Here is a 14,592-nt window from a genome sequence, read left to right as displayed (position 1 = left end):
GTAAAAACCTCTCAAAAAAAAAAAAAAAAAAAAGGCTAGAAAAGGCAAGCAGAGGAAAGACAGTAATACAGATTAGAGAATAAAGAAATGAAATACAGAATATAAAATCATCTGAGAAAAGTAAAAATTAAGTTTGATTTGTTTTTTAAAAAAGAAAAAATACTCAGGACCAGCAGATTCACACAGGGTCAACCACACTTTGAGTCCCAGACCCAGTGACTTGAAACTCACGCCAGTCATGTGTGCATGTGTGCCCAAAATCCTGAGAGGAGAATGGAGAAGAAGGGATTGTGGCGGGGCCACCCACACTCCTTGGGGGTGATTTCTCACTTTCTGGCTAGTGCATATACCCTAGGGCAAAAATGTCTCAAAAAAAGAAAACTCAACAAAATTGGCCCAGCAAGTGGTGTAGAGATTAAGGTGGCTGGATCCCACACAGCTGACTTAGTGGTTCAAAGCTCAATGGCTTGAAAATCACTCCAGGTGCATATACATGAATTCCCAAAATCCCAAGAAAAAAAACAGAGAAGGAACTGTGGCAAAACCGTCCCACCTGCGGTGTTTTCTTTCTCTCTGTCTCTTCTCTCTGTTTCTCTCTAAGCAAGTACACAAGCACTATGGCAAAACTTAAAAAGAAAAAGAAAGATAAAATCAATACACTTTCAGTTAGACTGAACAAGAAGTAAGAGAATACTCATTTCTAAAAATCAGGAATAAAAGTGGGTACCTTACAGGATTATAAGGGAAGCTATGAACAACTGTTTGCCAACATATTAGACTAGTTGGATGAAGTGGAAAAATTTTAAAACAGTTAAAAACTATTGACTCAAAGAGAAATAGGAAGTTTATGACTATTAGATAAAATTGGTTGAACCAGCAGAAGGGGTACAGGTTAAAGTGGCTGGATTCCACATGACCGACTGTGTGGTTTGAGTCCAAAACCTGGTGGCTTGAAAGACAAAGCAGACATTTGTGCAGACATGCCCAGAATCCTGGGAAGAGAAGGGCTTGTGGTGCGGCCATCTCCCCCAGGTGGCAATTCTCTCTTTCTCTCCCTCGCCCCCTTTAGCTCTCTGTGTCTCTCTCTTCAGCAAGTCCACACACTTAACAGGTTGATGAAGGCGACTTCATCAACCTGTTAAACAGCATCTGATAAAATCTCACAGTAGACATGATAGTGAAAGATTGTTTACTTTCCCCCTGAGATCAAAAACAAGATGAGGATATCCGCTCTTGCCACTTCTGTTAAATATACTGGGAGTTTTAGCCAGGACAGCTTAGGTAAGAAAATAAAAGGCATCCTGGGAGACAAGACATGGTAAAACATGACACTCTGTGGGACCAACAGTTGGCGTAATGGCTATGTCACTAAACTCCCCTGTAGCCGACCGTGGTTTGAGTCCCGGATCCAGTGACTTAAATTCACTCTGGTCACGTGTGTGTACGTGCCCAAGATCCCGAGAGGAGAATGGAGGAGAAGGGATTGCAGTGTGGCCATCCCCCCTGGGAGGTGATTTCTCACTTTCTATCTCTCTGTCTCTCTCTTGTCTTTCTGGCGAGTGTACACGCCCTATAGCAAAAACTTCTCCAAACAAACAAACAAACAAAATGACACTCTGGGGACCAGCAGATGGCATGATGGGATATGTTGCTGGACTCCCATGTAGTTGACCACAGTTCGAGTCCTAGATCTGGTGGCTTACACTCACGCCGGGCGTTTGTGTGTTTGCCTAAGATCCCAAGAGGAGAATAGAGGAGAAGGGATTGTGGTGTGGCCATCTTGCTTTCAATGTCTCTCTGTCTGTCTCTGTCTTTCTAGCGAGCACAGGCACCCTATAGCAAAAAAAAAACAAAAACAAAAAACTCTCAAAAAAAAAAAAAAAAACAAAGTGTGACACTCTGCGAGGCTGTCCTGTGGGAAGATAACCTGTTCATGTCTGGCGACCTCCTTAGTTTGCTGGCTGAAGTTCAAGGTGGATCATAGCATGAAGATCCTTTAGTTTTCTATATTTGTCTTTTTTTCTTTCATTCATGAAGTAAATAAAAATATAAAAAATAAAGGAAGAAAAAGGAAAACAGTTTTGAAGAAATAAAGGCTTCCAGTTTGAAAGCCTCTGTTTGCAGATATGATCTTTTACATAAATAATTCTAAGACAATCAACATACAAAAATTATTTTTATGCACTTAAAATTAATAACGTAGGGCCGGCCCATGGCATGGTGGTTGAGGGGCTGAATTCCACATAGCTGCCCACATGGTCCTCCTGGCTTGAGAAACATGCTGGGCATCTCTGCATCCTTGCCGAAGATCCTGAAGAGAGGGAGAAGGGATGTGGCATAACCATTCCCCATGGGGGTTACTTTCTCATTTTCTCTCTTCCTGTCTCTCTGGCAAGTGCACATACTCTAAGGCAAAAATTTTTTAAAAGAACAATGCAGAAATAAAATCTAGAAGAATTCATGTATAATAGTATCAAAAAAAATAAAATATTTAGGAATAAGTTTTTTTAAAAAGGTTTAAGACCGATTAAATTCAAAACACTATATATTGTGATATTATTGAAAGATGTAAAAGAAAATTAAATAAATGGAATGAAATCCCATGTTCATGGATCAGAAGATTTAATATTGTTAAGATGGCAGTACTCCCCAAATTGATCTATAGTGCTGTTCCTATCAAAATCCCACCTTTTTTGCAGAAATTGACAAGCTGATCCTGAAATTCACGTGGAAATGCATGGGACCCAGAATAGCCAAAACAGTGTCAAAAAAGAACAAAATTGGAGGATCACACTTCCTTATTTCAAAGCTTACTACAAAATTACAATAATCAAGGTATTGTGGTACTGGCATGAGGATAGACATCATATTTCAATGGACTAGAATCAAGAGTCTAGAAAAAAGCCTTCACATATATGGTCAATTGATTTTCTACAAGGATGCCAAGACAATTTTGTAGGAGAAAGAATAGTTTTTTCAGTGATTGGAGTTACCTACTTTCCGAAAGAATGCATTTATACCATGTGCAGAAATTAACTCCACATTGATCATATACCTAAGTGTAACATCTGAAACTGTAATGTTTTAGAAAATGTAAGAGGAAATCTTTCAGGCCTTGAATTAGACGATGGTTTCTTACATCTGATAACAAAAACATAGAAATAAATAGGACTTCTTTCAGAGGACATCGTCAAGAAAGTAAAAAGGCAGTCCACAGAACGAGAGAAAATATTTGCAGATCATTTGTCTGATGAAGGACTTGAATCAGAATATATGAAGACAACTTAAAATTCCAAAATGATCAAGGGATTTTAAAAATTAATAATAGACTTTATTTTTGAGCAGTTTTAGGTTTGGAAAATCAAGTGGAAAGTACAGAGATTTTCTGTATTACAGCCTCCCCATCTACCTACCCCATTTCACCTATTACTAACATTCTGTGTGGCATTAGTGTAGCTTATTTGTTCTGAGCTTATACTGTATCACCAACTAAAATGTATGGTTTATAGTGTTGGACATTCTGTGGGCTTTAACAAATGTATTTTGGCATGTGTTAACCATCATATTATATAAAATAGTTTCTCTATCCTAAAAATTTTCTATATTCCAACTAGTAATTCTTTCCTCCCTACCCCTGTGCTCCTGGCCACCAGATACTTTGCCTCCATAAATTTGCCATTTCCAGAATGTCACGTAGTTGGAATCATACAGAATGTAGCCTTGTCAGACTGTCTTCTTTCACTTAGCAGTATGCGTTCCATGTTCCTCCATGGCTTTTTGTGGCTTGATAGCTCCTTCCGTCCATCCTTCTCTCTCTTCTTTTTTCCTTTTTATTATCAGACTTATCTTACCTTATTTCATTTTTTTTTTTAACCAATCAAAGTCCATGGTTTACATTAGGGTTCACTCTTGGTGTATATTCTGTGCACTTTGACAGGTGTTATCATGACATACATCCACAATTAATGTATCCTACAGACTAGTTTCCCTGCCTTTTTCAAAGGATCTTCTTTCCCTTAGCAATATGCATTTATATTTTTCCATGGCTCAATAGCTCATTTTTGTAAAAAAAAAAAAAAAAAAAATTTCTTCCATGAAAGAAAGACACCCAACAGGGTCTCCAGTGTGGTCCACCCTGAGCCACAGCTAGTCTGGATCATAAGCACATGCACACGTGTCCTTGGTATCGACAGATGGCTCTGGGGCTAGGAGCCCAGGACCTTCTTATGGGGGTCCAGCATCACTGGGACAGCAGCTGGCCACACTGTGGAGGATTTGGAAGAGGCAGAAGGGAGGAAAGGGTGTAGAATGAATGATCCTGAATATTTTTTCAGATTCTTCAGAGTTCTTGACTAATTTTGTTTTGGCTCATTTAGTTTTATTCAGTAGATTTTTATTGACTACCCTTAGAAATAAAAATCCAACATATTCCTAGAGATATAGGTTGTGTTTTTATAACCTAGAAGTCATAATTTTAAAAACTGGATGTGACACATTAAAGACAAAGCATATTCCTTGCCTTCAAAGAGTACACAGTTGGGGGCAAAGGTGTACAGGTTTCTTTTCTGTTTCATCATAATGTGCTACCAATTCTACTTTTAGAACATCTTGGTATAGTATACCAGCCAAGAGTATGGCCTCTGGAGCCAGACCGGCTTGATTAGATCCTGGACCACTTTTACCTGTATAATCTCTAGCCAATTATTTAACCTCTCTGTGCCTTGGTTTGTTTTGTTTTGTTTTGTTGTGATCTGTAAGATGTTTTTTTCATCTGGCAATAATAGGACACCTATTCTGTAGAACTGTTATGAAGATGTCACAATTTGGTATACATAAACTTGTAGAACAGTGCCAGACATACAGCAGTGCTAATAATTGTTAGAAATATCATCATTATTATTACTTTTCTACTTTCCGATCTTACTGATCTCTCTATCCACATTTTGCTTACCCTTTCCTGAGTCTATCTTGTGGACTGTGGAATACGCCTGTTAAAACTCTCATTTTGAACGTCACAACATGACGCAGGCCAGCGAGTACTGCAGTGGTTAAGGCAACTAAATCCCATGTAGGCAAGTGTGTGGCACAAGTCCCAAACGTGGCAGCCTGAAAAACATGCCAGACGTGTGTATGTGTGCCCAAAATCCCAAGAGGAAAATGGAGAAGAATGGATTGTGGCATGGCCATTCCCCAGGGGGTAATTTCTCACTTTCCTTCTGTCTTTATCTGCCTCTTTATGGCAAGCATATGCGCCCTATACCCAACTAAAAAAGAGACAAAGAAAAATGTCACAACAAACCATAGGTTTAGAGAAGGAATAAACAACCAGCATAGGGCCAACTTTCTTTAAAACGTGCACATCTGCAGTAGTCACATGTGGAACCCATGCTGTCCAGCATATGTAGATGTTGATCATCACATTGTTAACGTCTGTTGTTATTGAGTTGTAAGATCCTAGGATAGTTTTTTTTTTTTTAAGAATTATTTAATTTAATTTAATTAATTTAAATTTGATCAGAGAGAGGGAAAGTGAGGAAGCAAACCACCAGGTCTGGGACCCAACCTCAATCAGCCATATGGGAATCAAGTGCCTTAACCACCACACTACCTGCTAAGCCCCTAAGGATAGTTTTTGTTTTCTGTATTTTCCAGATTTTCTATCATAAACATTTTTATAATCAGAAGAACTCTAGTAAATAATAAATACTGATTTCACATGATCCCTTTTGGATAGGTAGCCAAATGAAAATAACAACAAAATTCTCTAACTTCCCCATAAAGCTCCATAGGTAAGTTTTGTCTTTTTGTTATTATGTTTTAGAGAGAGAGATTTTTGCTATAGGATGCACACACTCGTCAGAGAGAGAGAGAGAGAGAGAGAGAGAGAGAGAAAGTGAGAATTCATACCCTCATTCCACCCCCCGGGGATAAGGCCATGCCACAATCCCTTCTCCACCATTCTCGGGATTTTGGGCATGCATGCACATGCACCTGGTATGAGTTTTAAGCTGCTGGGTCCAGGACTCAAACTGAAGTAGACTACATGAGAGTCCAGCAACATAATAACCATTACATCATCTGCTGGCCCCTCCATGTCCTTTTGTGTTCCATTATCTGAATGGTTCCTTTATGGAAATTAACAAAAGAAGCTCGCCTCATTATTTGCCCCACCACCCCTGCATACAGTTGCCTTTCAGAGGTCTTCCTTTTTCTGAAGGGAAGAGCTCCATAACAAATGGAAGGCTTGGCAAGCAAAGTGAATGTTAGCTGCCACTGACGTCGGCAGTTATTTTTGTTCTGTCCAAAACTGTAGGACTATGTGTGGCCTTATTCCTGAATAAGGAATATCTTCCAGATAGTGTGAGATTTGGCTCTGCCCTAAGTCTCTAACTTTAATTTAACCTTTTATTCACTGAGTGCCACCTAAATGGCATCACTCTTTATAGTTTTCCCCCCTTCTCATATGCCATGGTTACTCTTACATTTATTAGTTTGGTCATTTATCTTCTTTTTTTTTTTAATTCTCTGTAGGGCGTGCATACTCCTCTCAGGATTTTGGGCACACACTCAAGCACATGCCCTCGCTGTGTTTCTCAAACCTTGAGGACTGGGACTTTGAACTACACAGTCAGCCATGTAGGACCCAGCCGCCTTAACCACCACACACTTAAAAATTGCTTCCTATTTGTCAATGACTTTTCAAACATTCTTTTAATAATTCTTATTATTCTTATAATCACTCTTATGAGGGAGATTTTATTATCCAAACCCCCTTTCTACTTTTAAAACATTTTGCCAGAGGATATGTGTTCTCACTAGAGAGAAACAATGAGAGGGAGAGAGAAAGTACTCTCATAGGGAATCGTCATGCCCCAATACCTTCTCCAATTCTCCATGCTCTTGGGGTTTGGGGCATCATGCACTTCTGGCATGTTTCTTGAGCCACCAGGTTTGGGACTCAAACTGCTGTTTTGGCCATGTGGAATCCAGCTGTCTTCACCACCGCACCATGGAGCCAGCCCTATTGTTCCCGTTTTACAGACAAGGAAACCAAGATATATGTTAAGAAATTTGTTCTGGATCATACAGCTGATAGCTATAGAACTACACACAAGGTTTTAGATGACTTCCCTTACCCAGCAGCTCCAAATCTGGCTTTAAAATAATTACTGTAAGCCACTATGCTATGCTGTTTCTCTTGTCATTGCATTGTCTTTGAAAAGATTAGAAAACACAGAATGGTATAAGATTCATTATTTCCTTTTTCTAAAAAAAAAAATTTCTGTAGGATACATGTACTCACTAAAGACAGAGAAAAAGTGAGAAAGCACCCTCCAAGGGAAATGACCATATCACAATCCCTTCTCTGTTCTCTTGGAATTTTGGGTGCACACATACACATGCCTGGCATGGTTTTTTTTGGGGGGGGGGGGGCAGGTTTTTGCTATAGGGTGCATGCACTCGCCAGAAAGAGAGACAGAAAGCGAGAAATCACCCCCAGGGGGCTTGGCCACTTTGCAGTTCCTTCTCCATTTTCCTCTCGGGATTGTGGACACGCACGCAGACGTGCCCGGTGTGTGTTTAAGCCACCGGGTCTGGGACTCAAACCACTGTTGACTACATGGGAGTCAAGCGATCTAGCCATTACGCCAACTGCTGGTCCCTAGGTTCACTTTTTAAACATGAATGTTTAACTCTTGTTAAACTTAATTCATTTATTCTGTTCATCAACACGTGTTTACTGAGTGTCTTCTAGAAGTTCCAGACTGTAATAATTGGGTGTTTTGAACAGTGTACCTAGCTCATAACCTCCTGGGTTTTATATTCTAGTAGAGAAGACACATGCTGAGTTGTTTAATTAATGATCAAATTACAGTTACAATGAATGCTACAAAGGAGTTTGAGTGTATGTGACAGGATGCTGATAACGGGGTCTTAGAAGTTAGGAAAAGATTCTGTGAGAAAATGGCCTTTGGGCTGAGCTTTAAAGAAGCCATTTTGTACTTACTTACCTGGGGATATGAAGAAAGTTAGACTTATAGAACCACCCCTTGGAATTTCATAGAATTCTGAAGGAATTAAGCTGTTTACCTTATTTGTCCTGAGACCATCACCATTATGTATATTTGATGTCTGATATAATTGATTTTTATAATGCTGACAGGGTAATGAAATAGATGTATTTACTAAGACAGGGAATTGATAGAAAGGATCTGTAAAGGCCTGAATTACATGTTCTGTAGTCTTTTTCAGTATAGAAAAAAAAAATCCCAGAAAAATTTGCTCATTTTTTTTTTAATTTTTTGAAGTAGTGTAAATGCAACAGATGTGTTTTTATGTGTTTCGATTGTTTGAAAACCTCATTTATTCCTGAATTTTATGATAAAATTATTATGATAATACAACATTTATATTTGAAACAGTTTCTGAACTGTGCTACTGGCAATGCGGGTAAGCAGTCAGTGTATTTTACTGTCTGTAACTAGAGTGACCTGAATAAAATGGAGAGAAATAAAGAAAAAGGAAAGAAACGAAAAAAGACATGAAAGTCCTTATGAAGTTATCATATAATTTGACTGATTTACAGGTAGCAGTGTTTATAAGTAATTTTTCCAAAAAATGTGCAAAAATGATTTTATCTGCATTCAGACTGTAGTGGGACTTGCTATCATGTCTGTGCCCTCCCGTTAATATCCTCTTATATGGCACATCCACTCCAGAAGACAGCCATTAACCGTTGGAAGAAAATTGTGTCCCTCTAATTCTTGCCTCACCAGATCTAAAAGATAGAAAATGTTGTAATAAGTTCCACATTACATAACAAAGTTTACAGGAAAGTTACCATTTTCTTTTTGACTTGGTCATCTTATTTTTGATAGATTGCAAAGGTCGACTGCAAGGAAGTGCTAGACATCATTTGTAATCTGGAATCTGAGGGTCAGGATAACACAGCGTTCGTTCTGTGTACGACTTACCTCACCCAGCAGCTCCAAACTGCGAGTGTATACTGTTCTTGGTAAGTATACTTTGTTCTTACTGCCCTTATTAGTTAGTGCATAACATAACGTTGAGAGTTTATGTAAAACATTATTTTGTTTCGGATTTAAAGTCTTAACAAATTAAATGATGACATTTGAATAAAATCTTGCTCCCAAGCAAAATTATTTAATCAGAGGTATCGTTTAATTTAGTCAAGAAAAGGTAAAACGTTCTTGATATCATCCATTAACTTCAATTCCGATACGTATCTCCTGCCTTAAAGATTAAAATATATAAATATGAAACAAATTGGTGTCAGATTGTTTTTTTTACCTATTAGTATCTTCTGGGAGTCATTTCCTTATTTAGAAACCCGCTAATAACAGGGATGCAGTTATCTAGCTCTCTGGGTTAGGGTTAAACATGCACTAAGAACGGGAATCCATTTGAGCAGTAATCTCTTCTGCAACTTTGGTACCAGATAGCTGACTTGGGTTATTTTGGTTTTAAATCCTTTTATATCTTATTTACCTGCTAAGTACTTATTTGCTAGAAATGGTTAAGTGTGCCCATGGTTACTTCATTTTAACTGTATTGGATCTATTTTGGCCAGGCAGAAAAATCTGATACACAAGAAACCTCTAGAATGTTCTCTGCCCCAGCTAGCAAATGATGTAGCAGTTATTCACTAGATTCCTACACGATGGACCATGGTTCAAGTCTTGGATCTGGTGGCTTGAAAATCACACCAGGCACATGTGTGTATGTGCCCACAATCCTGGGAGGAGAATGGAAAGAAGGGCTTGCAGTGTGGCCATTCCCCTGGATGTGATTTCTCACTTTCCCTCTCCTGGTCTGTCTCTCTCACTGTCTCTGGCAAGCGCATGCACCATAAGGCAAAAACCTTTAAAAAAATAAATGTTGTCTGTCGGTAAGTTTCAGATTGTAGTGGTATGAATAACACTATGGGAAATTAGAGAAGCATGCTCTCTGTACAGCACAGTGTTTAAGAAATGTGTCAGGGAGAGTCCTGCTGGAGCTTTGATTCAAAGGGAGTTGTATTTGCATAACCTTTTTTGTTGTTAAGTTTTTACTCTAAGACGTGTGCATTCACAGACACGGCGGGGGGAGGGGGTGTGGGTGGAGAAAGAAAGCGAGTGTCACATGTGAGAGAGAAATCACCCCCAGGGGAGGGGGGATGGCCACGTCACAATCCCTTCTTCATTCTCTTCTTGGGACCCCAGGCATGCACACACACACACGCCAGGTGTGCTTTTTCAAAATGCCAGATTTGCGACTCAAACCACGCAGTCAGCCATGCAGTATCTAGCTGCCATCACCCTCTGCACCACCTGCTTCCCTGTGTAATCTTAGTTATAGCAACAGTGAGCATTTTAGAAGCTAAGGATCGCTTAAAGTTGGAAACTTTTTGTTTATAAGAAAACCTAGCAAAGCCTTTTGTCTACTTCAGCCCTCATTGGTCTCCCTCTAGAACCCCTGTGTCTACTTAATATCGTTTTATTGTTGCCATTCTTTTCTGGTTCTACATTTCTTTTCATTTACTATTTTATGTACAAATTTTCTTCAAGTGTTATGAGTTATCTCACCTAATCCTCATAGTAGTCATTGCACAGGTAAGGCAATGGAGTATTATGGGGATCAGAGAAAACTCATGATCACCCAAGCCCTCGAGGATATGGTGGTAGAACGGTGCTTCGAGCTCCTGGTGTTTGACTCCTAACCTAGTGCTTTTCTTCTCTGCGCTTGTTTGGTTGATACTGGCCAAAATTCTGCAGGAATGATTGTGGGCATTTTGTTAGGAAAAAAGTAGTTAAGTAGCAGTGAGATTTTTGATCACTAAATCAAGTGGAAGAGAGATTTTCTCATACATCAGACATTCTTAGCCTCAGTTCAAGATCAAACTCCAGTTTTTCTTGTTACAATTCAATTCTTTATAGTGAAAAAGTAGGGCTTTCAATACAAAGAGTAAATAATAGAATGTGTTGTAGATTATAAGGGTTTTTAAAATGTTTTCACACAGTTCTTCTCATATTCCAGGTACAGCTTTCTTTTTGCAGTGATCCATAATTGTTTTTCTTCCTTCCTCACTCAGCCACTGTTTGCTCTTCCAGAAATGTGTGAGTGGCTGTAGGATTAATGCCCTTCCCCTGCAGAAGGAAGAGATTAACAGGGATTTCCCACCTGTTGGCCTCCTGTGGCGCTATAATGAGTAAAGGAAAGAAAACCTCAGTCCTATTACACTTTGTTAAAATGAGCTTCCAAGCAATTAAAAAACAACTAGTATTGGGGCCAGCAGGTGGTGCTGGACCCCCACATGGCTGACCACGGTCAGAATCCTGGATGTGGCAGCTCGCTTTCTCACTCTCTCTTTCTCTCTCATCCCCCGGGGGGTGAGTGCATGTGCCCTGTAACAAATTAAAATAAATGAATAATTTAAAAAATAATTCTTTAAAAAATAGTATTTACCATTTTTAACCCTTCCATTGTTTTCAAAGTTTTTTGGGGGTAATAGAATATTAAAATTAGAGTAGCCATGGTGTAAAACAGTGAATTTTACTAGGGAAAATTAATCCCAGGAATTCTATTGCAATAGGACAGATTATTTAGTTATGCTAGAGGTTTTCTGTGTTTATGATGGGATATAAGGAGTACTTTAGATAAGGAAACTTTTCATTGTTATCTTTTGATAAGAGAGATGACAAGATTTTTTTAATAACACAATAAAATTGAGATAAGCAGTTATTTATTTATTTATTTATTTATTTGGAGAGATTTTCACTGTAGGGCGCGTGCACTCGCCAGACAGACAGAGAGAGACATAGAGACAGAAAGCGAGAAATCACCCCCCAGGGGGGATGGTCACGCCGCAATCCCTTCTCCTCCATTCTCCCCTCGGGATCTTGGGCACGCACGCACACGTGCGCGGCGTGAGTTTTAAGCCACCGGGTCCAGGACGTGAACCGCGGTCGACTACGTGGGAGTCCAGCGACATAGCCATTACACTAACTGCTGGTTCCCAGCAGTTATTTATTTTTAAACACGTGCTAGAATTTTTTTTTTTTTTTTTTTTTTTTTGCCAGAAGGCATGTGCACTAGCCAGAGAGAGAAAGCACCCTCTAAAGGGGTGTGGTCATTTCATTTCTCCTTCCCATCGAGATTTGGGGCAGATACGCAGAAGCGGTGTCTGGTGTGTTTTTAAGCTGCAAGGCTGGGGTTCACCCCATGGCTGGCTGTGTGGGATCTGGCTCTCTGCACATAGCACTTACGCACTGGGCTATAGGGAAGTATCACCCTTCGCACACATACACACAGCACTCCAGAAGTATCCTTCTTTTCTTCTTTAATTGACAGAAGACATGTCCACTAGCCAGAGAGAGAGAGAATTAGAAAGCACCCCTCATAGGGTGAAGTCATGCCATAGTTCTTTCTCTTTCACTTCTTCATCTTGTTGGGATTTTGGACATGTGTGCACATGTGCCCAGCAAGTATTTAAAGCCACTGGGTTTGGGATGTGAACCATGACCAGCCATGTGGGATCCCACTCCCTTAGCCACTAGGCTGTGGGACTAGCCCTGGAAGTATTAATATCATTCTTGAATGTGGTTACCATGGAAGATAATTTGAAATGTAAGTTATCTATCACTCTGAACATTTTTTATTCTTTTAGAAATTTTCTTTACAGACATTTATTTACAGACCACAGTAAGAATTTTAGACACTTTACAGAAGTCATCATATTGTTTATGTCAGAAGATGAATTACTTAACCTTGATCCCAAAAGATTGTTGGCTGTCTGAAAAAATCCGAGATGTACTAGAGGAGTGAGTTCCTTATGGATGCCTGGCAGTGCTAACTTAATTAAAGCAGACATGCAAGTGAAAGATAACAGTGATACAATATATCCATAGTATATAATTACTGCTCATTTTAAGAATAAAGTTGAATGGGGAGCCTCCACACTAAATTTTCAGTGAATATTTATAGCTTTTGCTCTCTGTAACACCTCTGAGGTTAAATTGTGTATGTTGTATGTTTGTGTTTCTTCAGATGTATCAATATCAACATGTCTGTTCTGCCATAACTAGACTGTGATATTCCAGGGTGATTATGTGTGTGTGTAGTTCCCAGTTGTGTTTCCTGCACCTAGAAGACCCAGCATGTGTGTTTTATTTCATTGAATTTTGTAAAGAAAAAAATGAAAAGAGGTCATGGGATCAGTCACTATTGTAGTAACCTCCTTTTGAGGATAGTCATTCCAATTCCGCCAAGTTTTCTTTGCCTTCTTTCTAAAATACTTGAATTCAGAATCTATCTGTGACATGTTATCTAGACTTCATGGGCCTCTTGTGCAGAGACAGAACTCTTTGGTACCTAAATCCCTGCCCAAATGTGCTTTCTACTGTCAGTGGGACTTAATTTCCTATTCAGCTTTTATGAATTTGTATATAAATTTGTTGACTTGAGAAAGGCAGTGGGTTAACTTTTTGGGGAGAGAGGGGGACTGCCACAGAGCAAATGCATTCACCAGAGACACACAGAGAGACAGAGAGAGAGAGACACAGTGAGAGGGAAAGTGAGAAAAGTCACCCCCCCATGTAGTTGACCATGGTTTGAGTCCCGGACCCAGTGGCTTAAATTCATGCCAGGCGCGTGTGCGTGCGTGCCCAAGATCCCGAGAGAAGACTGGAAGAGAAGGGATTACTGCGTGGCCATCCCCCCTGGGGGTGATTTCTCACTTTCTGTCTCTCTGTCTCTGTCTGTCTGGTGAGCGCACATGCCCTATAGCAAAAAACAAACAAACAAACAAAAAAGCTCTCAAAAAAACAAAGCTAAAAAAATAGATATAAGAAATGTGGACTGGCCCCATAGCCAGCTGTTAAGCCCCTTTCATAGATATCTGGATCCCACATGACTGAAGAGGTTTAAATCCCACCTCTGGTGACTTGAAAAACACTGGGGCTTATCTCTCTCATTCTGGCAAGTGGACTTGACTTCTAGCAATCAAAAAAGTGATAAAAATAAATACCGTTAAATTTGTTTATTTTCAGTCTATAATAATGTTTTCACTTCTGAAGCTTTGGGTTCTATCCACTTTCCTAGAACATTCTGTTAATAGCAATGTAAGATATCAGTGTTTTAAAATTGACTTTTGAAAATAATATGGGATTTTTAATAACAATTATATAATAAATACAGCATCCTTTAAAGTTATATTTGAAAGAGCCACATTTTTTAAGTGATAGCATTTTCATCACTTATTAGTTTTCTTTGCATTCATATTTCACATTCACATTAACATTTCTGTTTTTCGCATTTTGTCCTTCGAGCTTGTGCATTTTCTTTAACCTATTAAAGTTTTTTTTTATTGGGCCAGCAGGTGACATGGTGGTTAAGGTGCTAGACCCCATATGGCCAGCCGTACAGTTTGAGTCCTAGACCCAGTGGTTTGAAAAACATGCCAGGCACATGTGCATTCATGCCCAACATCCTGACAGAATGGAGAATGAGGGGACTGTGGCATGGCCATACTTTCTGAGGGGAGATTTCTCACTTTCTCTCTGTTACTTTTTTTTTTTTTTTTCCAGAGGTTTT

The 14,592-nt window shown here is 39.3% G+C and overlaps 1 protein-coding gene across 6 annotated transcripts in view; it reads left to right on the top strand.

The window, feature by feature from the left end:
* Positions 1-14,592, top strand: part of RLF (RLF zinc finger) — a 95,208-nt gene that overhangs the window by 68,752 nt on the left and 11,864 nt on the right. For 4 of the 6 annotated variants that reach the window (XM_027766901.1, XM_006164945.3, XM_027766898.1 and 1 more), the window contains one exon: positions 8,880-9,016. In XM_027766901.1, the coding sequence (XP_027622702.1) occupies positions 8,880-9,016 (137 nt within the window). Of the gene's footprint in view, positions 1-1,856; positions 2,836-8,879; positions 9,017-14,592 lie in introns of those variants that run through there. The other 2 variants (XM_027766899.1, XM_027766900.1) reach the window with 2 other exon arrangements.

Source organism: Tupaia chinensis, unplaced genomic scaffold (genome assembly GCF_000334495.1).
Source record: "Tupaia chinensis unplaced genomic scaffold, TupChi_1.0 Scaffold143758_1, whole genome shotgun sequence".
NCBI classification, from domain to species: Eukaryota; Metazoa; Chordata; class Mammalia; order Scandentia; family Tupaiidae; genus Tupaia; species Tupaia belangeri.
The sequence above is the reverse complement of the archived record's forward strand: the minus strand, read 5'-3'. Positions and strand labels throughout refer to the sequence as shown.